General features: G+C 41.6%; 1 protein-coding gene across 1 annotated transcript in view; it reads left to right on the top strand.

Moving 5' to 3' along the window:
* The window catches only part of LOC144671356 (SPARC-related modular calcium-binding protein 1-like), an 80,420-nt gene extending 71,526 nt beyond the window's left edge, over window positions 1-8,894 (top strand). Inside the window, exons 9-12 of the mRNA XM_078533213.1 lie at window positions 145-337; window positions 1,406-1,488; window positions 2,027-2,123; window positions 6,669-8,894. Of these exons, the coding sequence (XP_078389339.1) occupies window positions 145-337; window positions 1,406-1,488; window positions 2,027-2,123; window positions 6,669-6,933 (638 nt within the window). The 3' untranslated portion in view covers window positions 6,934-8,894. The remainder of the gene's footprint in view (window positions 1-144; window positions 338-1,405; window positions 1,489-2,026; window positions 2,124-6,668) is intronic.
* The last annotated feature ends 1,192 nt before the right edge of the window (window positions 8,895-10,086 follow it).

A 10,086-nucleotide genomic window follows, 5' to 3' on the forward strand; every position in this document is an offset into this window, starting at 1 on the left:
GGTCCTAGAGGGCAATCACCTCAGCATGAATTATGGGATAGGGCAAGAGGGATGTTGGGAAATGGGAAGGAAAAAACAACAAAGGTTTTTAATGGTTCTTTATAGCGTCATTTGGAACTGTACACCTTTTCTTTCCCTCATTAGACCAGCCGGTTTCGTGTGAACAGGAGCGTCGATCTGCCATCGAAGAAGCGAAACAGCATCAGTATGAGGGAGCCTTTGTTCCACAGTGTAGCACAAGTGGATTATACAAACAGGTGCAGTGCCACCAAGCCACTGGATACTGCTGGTGCGTTCGAGTTGATTCAGGACACCCGATCCAAGGCACGACAGCACGGTGAGTACCGCACTAGGGCAAGCTTGAAACAGCAGTAGCCATGTCGAAACAAGCAGCACGTCAAGGATTAGTTAAAATGTGGCAGTGAGAGGAATACATCACAAGAGGAGGAGATCAAGTTGCACACCTAGCGTGCTCTTCCTAGTGGCTGATCAAAGATCAACCTTTAGTCAAAACAGATTATGTGATTACCCTCCCTTTTAGTCAGGGAACTGTATCTGACACGAGGGAAACAGGTGTAAAAATAAACAATTGAGAATAGAGCAATACAACTTTGCAAAAATTGAAATCCATATATTTGTTCAGGACAGTGAATTACATTGCTTGTTATGTGAAATTCAATCTCTTATCCAAATGAAAAGGTCCGTACCCCCTACGGTGGGCCTCGATGCAATGCCTAGTGAGTATACAGGTCTCTCCTTTCAGACACTACCTCCTTGGTCACACATCCTAATTATCTCATTATGTGGTTCAGTGTCAGTGCACTCCTATGAAGTGACATGGTGTTTAGTTACTACATAAATGGCATTGTATAAATGCAAGCTGTTGCTATTGAGGTCACACACTTTACAGTTGAGAGTAAACCATTGGCCTGCAGTCATTCTCTCTAATTGAAAAACCATTTTGAAAGAGATAGATGGGTTAACATTTTTTTTTTTACGAAGTACATTTTATTTCGGGGAAACAGTCACTAGTTAGTCATTAGCAACAAGTCTGATAAGCAACAGGGATATCACAAGTGGAATGGCAAGCAGTACAATATGGCATAAGTGTAATTTTTTATTCATTCATGGGATGTGGGTGTTTAATGCCCACCCCTAATCGCTCTTGAGGCGGTAGTGAGCCACCTTTTTGCCTCCATCTTCCTTGCTATAGCAGGACACCATACCTACATTGGATGATAGTTCCACCAGTTAGAAGTGCATAGATTCACAGCCATATTTGCATCTCAAGATTTAGAAAGAGTGAGTTCAACAGCACGGAAGCCAGGGGACAACTTGAAACCTGAAGTTCTTGAAGTCAATATTCAAGCTAGAGGATTTCAACTTATTCTACTATTCTGTGCAGTAACCAGACACCTGACTGTGGCAGTGGTGCAAGGTCGAAAGTCTCTGAGATGGGCCCCCTCTTCAGAGATCGGAAACTCCAAGGTGAGTAACTTGGAAATTAGTGAGAGAATGACTAAGAAAGAAAACAGGACATTAGATGATGGACAGTGTGATATAATTTTACAATATTGAAGTGTCTGGATGAATAACGGTGAGACATAAGTCACCAGTCAGCTTAACCTGTGAAGACATCTACAGTATGACCTGGTTGCTATGATATCCCTTTATATGCGTCAGTTTGGCTCAATCTCACCTCAGAATCATCAGGTTGTGGGTTCATGTTCCACTTCAGGATTACAGGAAGGGTGTTGCATCATCAAAAGTGCTGAGTCTCAGTTGAGGTGTTAAACTAGATTCCCAGTTCAGGTTGATTCTGAGTTCTCCTAGGGTCTTGGTCAACATTCATCCCTCCATCAACGCCATCAAAAGCAGATTAACTACTTGTTCATTTCACTTGCTGTTTGTGGGATCTCACTTTGTTCAAATTACCTACTGCATTTGCCTACAAGTGTAGGGGGCAGGGAGAGGGGAGAGAGTCCTAAAACGTTGCTATGAATTGCTAATCTTTATTATGTTTCAGGTTGTCCTGGTGGAAAGAAGACTGAGTTTGTGACAGGATTGTTGAAGTCCCTCATCATGGATATGGACCAATCTGGTTACCAGCTAACATGGAGAAGGTATAGTCCAACTGTTTTTAACACGTGAAGGGGAAAGGCACGGAGTTTCCATGAAGTCCTAGGAATGAATGTTGCGCTCGTCGGGCGCGCGTCATCAGCGGGCCCTGGAACGGACAGGAAACCGTCCCCTGACTGTAATCGGCCCTCGACCACGATTTCACACTGGCTGGCCAACTAACAGCCAGCTAGCCTGAAATGCACCCGGAGAAAGGCTCAGCACTGCCGGTGGGGGCAGGAAGAGGGCGGGTGCCAACGCCACCATGGGTGCTGGTGAGCGCTTCCACTGAGCTCCCTGAAGGCAGACAGATGCCTCAGGGAGCTGCACACCTCCAAATAATAAAAGAAAACACAAAAATGCTGCAGAAAATGTCCATGCAGCACAATCAAGCACCTAAAAGCATACATACCTCATTTAAAAAAAACAGTCCCCAGATATTTCTCTCCGTTTTAAATCCTAACGGAGATTTCATCCCGCCCTTGGATGGGGTTTCATCAAAAATGTAAAGCCCGCCTGGCCATTTGGCCCACCCGCCAACCCCAAGGTAGGACAGGCCACGAAAAATCGCTTTCAGTAGGGCCATTAATGAGCTTAATTGCCCGCCGATTCCTCTGGTTTTTGCGCACGCCCGCTCGCTGAGTGAAATATCACGCAAGCGCGCGATGACATCGGACGCTTGCCCGACACCTTGCGCGATTTTACACTTGTCCAGGTCAGGCCCGCACCTGCCCGCAGGATGTAAAATTCTGGCCCCGGTATCTTACACAGCAACTTGGCTTGCACATTTTCTTGTTTACTGTTGTTGAATAAATGTTACTGGAATGGATACTAAGCTAATATGTCTTATAGCAAAAATGAATTTTGCTTTGATGATTGAAGCTTTCCTCTCATTATTGAGGTTCTGTGTAATATGAGTTTGGGCAGCCTAACCTACTTCCTGTTTGGTGTGGTTTCACAGTACAAAACATTTCCCTAATTCAGGACAAATTGGCACAAAGTTGGTCATTTCATTTATATGTGGCATAAGAATGTCTGGTGTAGGAAGTAGAAATGCCACACACGTTATTGGTCGTACTTTTCAGAAGGATTGTGTTTGAGGTAAATTGTTGGGAACGTGCAGGGCTTTATATCTAGCAGATATTTGGTCTGGGAATGCTTGATGCTGACACTGCTTGGAATAATTTCTTGCATCCTTGGGCTAGTGGCTAGGCGAGCTACTCTGAAGATGAATTTTCAGCCAAAAGGTGAAACTTTGAGCTCTGATGAGATATCCCAGACAATCAATTATGCCATTGAGATATTTCTGCTCTTTCTCTGGTCATATATTTGGTTGGGAGCTTCCCTCACAAGTGCTCCTGTTCTGCCACTGTAACTTCACTGTAAGTGTGCTGCATGTTGGATTTATATAGGATACTGTCATATGTAGAGGATACAAATAACATCTCAGAAATAATTGTGAATCAAGAGGTGAAAGGGAAGGAGGGACTCAAAACAATTACAATCACCAGGGAAAAGGTACTGAGAAAACTATTAGAGTTTAAAGTTGACAAGTCCCAGGTCCTGATGGACTAGGGTCTTAAAAGAAGTGGCTGCTGAGATAGTAGATGCATTGGTTTTGATTTTCCAAAATTCCTTAGATTCTGAAAAGGTCCCATCACATTGGAAAATAGTGAGTGTACCTCTATTCAAGAAAGGAGGGAGACAGAAAGCAGGAAACTACAGGCTGCAAGCTTAACTACAAGCTTAACATCATAAGGAAAATGCTGGAATCTTTTACTAAGGACGTTAGAGTGGGGCACTTAGAAAATCTCAGTGGAATCAGGCAAAGTCAATATGGTTTTGTGAAAGGGAAATTGTGTTTGACTAATTTATTAGAGTTATTTGAGAAAGTGAGAAACTAACAAGCGATGTGGATAAATAGAACCTGCATATGTGCTGTACTTAGATTTCCAGAAGGCATTTGACAAGGTACCACATCAAAGATTACTACACAAAATAAGAGCCCACAGTGTAGGGGGTAACATATTAGAATGGATAGAGGATTGGTTAGCTAATAGGAAACAGGGGGTAGGCATAAATGGTTGGCAAGATGTAACAAGTGGGTGGGCCTCAACTATTTACAGTCTATATCAATGACTTGGATAAAGGGACCGAATGTATAATTGCCAAATTTGCTGATGATGCAAAGGTAAGCAGGAAATTAAGTTTGAAGAGGACATAAGGAGTCTACAAAGGGATATAGATAGGTTAAGTGTGTGGGGAAAATTTTGGCAGATAGGGTATAATGTGGGAAAATGTGAACTTGTCCACTTTGGCAGGAAGAATAGAAAAACAGCATATTATCGAAATGGAGAGAGATTGCAGAACTCTGAGGTACAGAGGGATCTGGGTGTCCTGGTACATGAATCACAAAAAGTTAGTACGCAAGTATAGGAAGTGATTATGAAGGCAAATGGAATCTTATTTCTTGCAAGGGGAATGGAATATAAAAGTAGGGAATATTTTGCTACAATTGTACAGGGCATTGGTGGGATCATATCTATAGTACTGTGTACAGTTTTGGTCTCCTGATTTCAGAAAGGACATAATTGCATTGGAAGCAATTCAGAGAAGGTTCACTTGACTGATTCCTGGATTATTTTACAAGGAACTGTTGAACAGATTGGGCCTGTATCCATTGGCGTTTAGAAGGAGAGGTGATCTTATTGAAACATGTAAGATCCTGAGGGGACTTGACAGTAGATTCAGAGAGGATGTTTCCCCTCGTGGGAGAGAACAGAACTCGGGGACAGAGTTTAAAAATAAGGGGTCTCCAATTTAAGATGGAGATGAGGAGAATTTTCCTTTCTCTGAGGGTCGTGAACCTGTGGAATTCTCTTCTCTAGAGAGCTGTAGAGGCAGTGTCGTTGAATATTTTTAAGGCAGAGGAAGTTAGATTCTTCAGAATCACAGAATTGTCATGGTGCAGAAGGAGGCCATTTGGCCCATCGTGTCTGCACAGGCTCTTCAAATGAGCAACTCACCTAGTACCATTCCCTGCCTACTCTTGGAACCCTGCATATCCATCCTTTTTCAATTAACAGACTAATTCCCTTTTAAATGCTTTGATTGAACCTGCCTCCACCTTACTCTCAAGCAATGCATTCCAAACCCTAACCACTCACTATGTTAAAAAAAAAAATTCTCCTCATATCACTTTTACTTCTTTTACTAATTACTTTAAATCTGTGCCCTCTTATTTTTGAACCTTTCACAGTGGGAACAATTTCTCCCTATCCACGCTGTGCAGCCCCCTCATGATTTTGAATGCCTCTATCAAATCTCCTCTCAGCCTTCTTTTCTCTAAGGAAAACAGTCCTAACTTCTCCAACTTACCTTCATAATTGAAGTTCCTCATCCCTGGAACTATTCTCATGAATCTTTTCTGCCCCCTCTCTGTGCCTTCACATCCTTCCTAAAATGGCACCATGGACACAATACTCTAGCTGAATCTAAAGATTCTTGACTAACAAGAGAGTCAAAGAGTACCGAGGGTAGGCAGGGAAGTGGCATTGAGGCCACAAATGGCTCAGCCAAGATCTTATTAAATTGAAAGGCGGAGCAGGCTCAAGGGCCTGAAGGGCTTACTCCTACTCCTAATTCATACCTTTGTATGTTCCTACTGCCCTTATTTGGAGATGTTATAGGATATTCTCATACCTCCTTTATCTCTACAAGCTCGAGGAGTAGATAATACTCTTCATTAGATCAAGTTAGTGAGATAGTAAAACAGAATCGCTTTTATGCCGTACAATATAGGTACTAATTACATTCATACCCGAGGACTCCTTCAGGAGATAGCAAGCATGTCATCTTAACTGTTTTCATCAACTTCAGCAAGACTAGATTAAAAATCCCCAGAGCTTTAGTGCGTTGTATTTTTACAGATTTCATTACATTGGACAAATGGCAGGTATCATCTGTCATCACATCCTGTGCACTTGCTCCAACATTAACTTTTAGTGTTAAAGTTAGTTGTTGCTTAATGATGTGCATGTTTTTGATATCTTATCTCTTCTGATTTTTGTTTTTATTTACATTGGAGTCCAATTCGCATTGACATTCCTTGCTTACACTTTCTGCGTGAATTTTTTTAAAGTTGAGAAATTTAAAAGAAGGGCCAAAGCTGAAAAGAGTAAGAGAGAAGGTCAGAGGTATCACAATGGCTACCTAGGTATGGGACCAATATTCAAGTCTGATTCAGAATATGCTTTCATTTAATTAATTCTAAGGACATGGGCAACACTGGCAAGGCCAGTATTTATTTCCCATCCTTAGTTGCTCTTGGGAAAGTAGTGGTGAGCCTTCTTCATGAACCACTGCGGTCCGTGTGCTGAAGGTAATGAGATTGGGTAGGGAGTTTTGCAATTTTGATCCAGAAACAATTGAGTACTGCAGTCAATTTAGCTGCCTTGTTTAAGATCAGGTGACTTCTTACTCAGCAGGAATCAAACCTGGGACTTGCTGCTTTGTATGCCATTATACATGTGTTTTCTGTTTCTCTGTAGAGTTTCTGAAGGATCGACTAGCTTTCTGTTGGAGGATCGTGCCATTCGCTGGTATTTTGGGAGATTGGACAAGGATTTCAACAATGAGATCTCAGAGAAAGAGCTGAGGCCCTTTAAGATTTACCTGAGGAAGAATGCCAAGCCGAAGAAGTGCACAAGAAAGTTCATAGAATATTGTGACCTTAATGGCAGCAAATCCATTTCACTCCATGAGCTGAAGGGATGCTTGGGGTTCACCAAAAGCAGAAGTAGGCCTATGTTTTAATGACTTTCTGTCTTCATGATTCATCAAGATGAAGGATGTTAGTGCTGGGACATGGGGAAAAGGTATATGATAGTATAGAGTTTATGTTACTGGATTAGTAATCCGGAAGTCTATACTATTAAATCAGGGATTGAAGCCTGATTTTACTTCTTTAAATATTTCAACCCACCTTCCCAATCTTATCTGTTACCAAGTTTCTCAACTGCAATAAGAATATATACTGTAAATAGTCTGGTACCATGACTGGGCCAATATCATTGCCATGTACCAAGTTCCCATGGTCATTTCACAATGCTTTTACAATGAAGAGTGGATTGGCTGTCACTGCATTGTGGAAGCCCCACAAAAACAGTGTAATGAAGATCAAGGTCATCAGGATGAAGGTCGGTTTTTGACCTATTGCTTCATTGTTGCTGGAAGTTATGGATCTTTTCTCTTAGTAAATCTTAGCAGTCTGCTGTTAACCTCCATTTTGCACGTTTGAAGCAAAAAGCTCTTCACTTCAGCAACATCTGTTAAATTGTATATTGTCCTTGTTTTGTATTGCTTCAGTGTTTAGAGTTTATTTGCTTATACAGTTTCACTGGACAGCACTGTTTAACATCAGTAGAGAAGTCGTTTGCAAATATTTGTGTTTTGTCCTGTCACTTTTCAGTACAAAACAAGAGCTATGCCAAGGTACAGTTTGGAAGGAACTTTGGAGGGAGAAGGGTCCACATCTGTGACCTTTTGTTCTATTTACTGTTATATATCCAATCTAGTGCAAGCAGTTGTGGTTTGGGACCTTTAGGTTCATACACAACATACATAACAGATGCCACAAAGTATCCCTTCCACAGACCTATACATACTTCCCCCACACCCTTACACACACACATACACCTACACACAGGCACATACTCCCTCCCCCTCTCACAACAGTCTCATATCCATATGGATTATTTGAGAGCCAATAAGAACTTTATTAGGATTGCACAAACTCATTTCACATAAGACACATTGCTAGAAGAGAGAGGAGACTTGCGTTCTCACAGATCATGATCTTGAATCTGTCCGATCTGTGTACCACATGTTTTGAACATCCTGGTACTTTCTGGCATTTCCCTTTCACTGGAGAGTGACAGTATAAGGGAAAAGTATGGAAGTAGAGCTATTCCAGCATCCATACTGGTTGGGAAAGCCCTCTGTTAGGGTTTATACTTTCAACAGAGGGTTTCTACTATCACTATGAATGCTGGGATAGCATTATCTCCATTGCTCTTTCATGCTTTCACTTGCTGTCTAGGAAGAGAAAGAAAGAACTGTCATTTATGTAGTAACTCGTCACTTCTCTCAGAAACACACCACTGCACCCCATACAATGAATTTTCTTGACGTGCAGTGAATTGTTAGGGACTCTCTCAGCCCGAAAGCTGTTCAAAGAAAAAAATTCTTTAATAAAAAGGAAGAGAAGGCAGACAAAGAAGTTAAGGAGGAAGAAGAAGGCTGCTTTTCTGGCTTTTGGGGCATATGTGATGAGTGTGCAGCTTTGGCACAGGTCGATTCCCTCAGGTAAACAATTTGCAAACAGAAATTTTGCACCTAAGGACTGGCCTGTGTTGACATTTCTCATCACCCTGTCCCCCGCAGGGTGTTCACTTAACAGAAATTGGCTGCAGATCAGGGTCTAACCTGAAGGTCTGAGGCAAGCAGCCTTTCAAAGCTTTGTGCTAACCTGGGTTCCTGTTTGTTCACATATTTTTGCAGTTAAACAGTTCGCAAATATGGTAACAGATGTCGGCAAGCTCATAAATCAATGTGCCACATGATTTAAATAAATCCCGTGTGTTTGAAGTGAGTAAAAATGTGACGAGTGATTAAGTGGGCATAAAATTAGTTCAGTTTCTTTAGGAGTAGGGGGTAAAATTTGACAGTGTAATTGAAAAAATGGATACATGCACATTAAAGCTTTACATTTTTTTATCATCTTTGCGTTCTTTTTCTTTATCTATCCTAAAAGAAGACTGTAGGTAAATAGCAACTTGAATTCACATAAGACTTTTAACATCACAAAATATCCCGGTTGCTTTACAAATGATTATGCTCTAACAAGGGTTTGGCAGTGGGTTTAAGTGTCCAAGGCACACTTGAATGTCAGTTTTCAGGGGAAACCTTGCGAAATGGAGGGATTTGGCTGGGGGGTGAGTTCCAGGGTTCTCCTCATTGCTTTCCATTTCTCTTCTGATGACTGAAGGTTTTTATGTTAATTAAGCTCCTGTGTCAAGTGGAGCATGAGGCAACCCATTTCTTCCGCTTCCAAGCTAAATATTTACCTCTGATTGAAGTGCCATTTCACCTCACATCCAGCAGATTGCAGTTCTCACCATTTATTGGTTAGATTTGCCTGTCTGTAACCCAACTTGCTGATCTCTGGGTTGTTTCTGTGACGTTGGGCCATTTTTATGTGGGTCTCTCCTTCACTCTTTGCCAAAGCAGGAATTGGTCCAATTCTCTTTTGAATACTTCAACAAAGTCAGTTTTTGTGCAGGAGGCGATAATCCATTACATGAACCATAAAGTGTGAAGAAGTTACTTGATAAGTGTAATTAACAGCTTCTTCAGCTCATGCTCCTGCCCAATAGTCCCCTGTTTGCAAAGTATTTCTCTTAAAAAAAAAAAAATTTCTCTTAATCCACCTAGTCTTCATTATTCCAGAATCTTGGATAATAGAATCATTGAAAAAAGAAACATGCCATTCAGCCCATCATGCCCATGCCAGTCCACCTAGATAATGTGAATAAAACACATAGACATGAGTAGGAGGTCTTGTGGCTCAGTGGGTAGTGTTCCTGCCTCTGAGCCCCATAGCTCTGGGTTTGACTCCGGAAGGTGGGTTCGTAATGTGGCCAAACAGGTTGATTGTCAACCTGCAAATCCTTCCAACATGCATATAACAGGCAGGAAGAACCTGTTCCACTTGAGCCCTCAAGCTATAGCCTCTGGCGTCAGACTAGAGACCTGCTCCAGGAAAAACAAGCTACGGAGAAAATATGTAAGAATGTGTGTTTTCTGCTTCATGTGTCTCTAGACATGGGAAGTCTTCTAAATCTAGGCCAAAGAGAAAAGATAGGAACTGATTATAACAGAGAGATTATCATTATATTCAGGATTTAG

Source organism: Cetorhinus maximus, chromosome 32, assembly GCF_964194155.1.
Source record: "Cetorhinus maximus chromosome 32, sCetMax3.hap1.1, whole genome shotgun sequence".
NCBI classification, from domain to species: domain Eukaryota; kingdom Metazoa; phylum Chordata; class Chondrichthyes; order Lamniformes; family Cetorhinidae; genus Cetorhinus; species Cetorhinus maximus.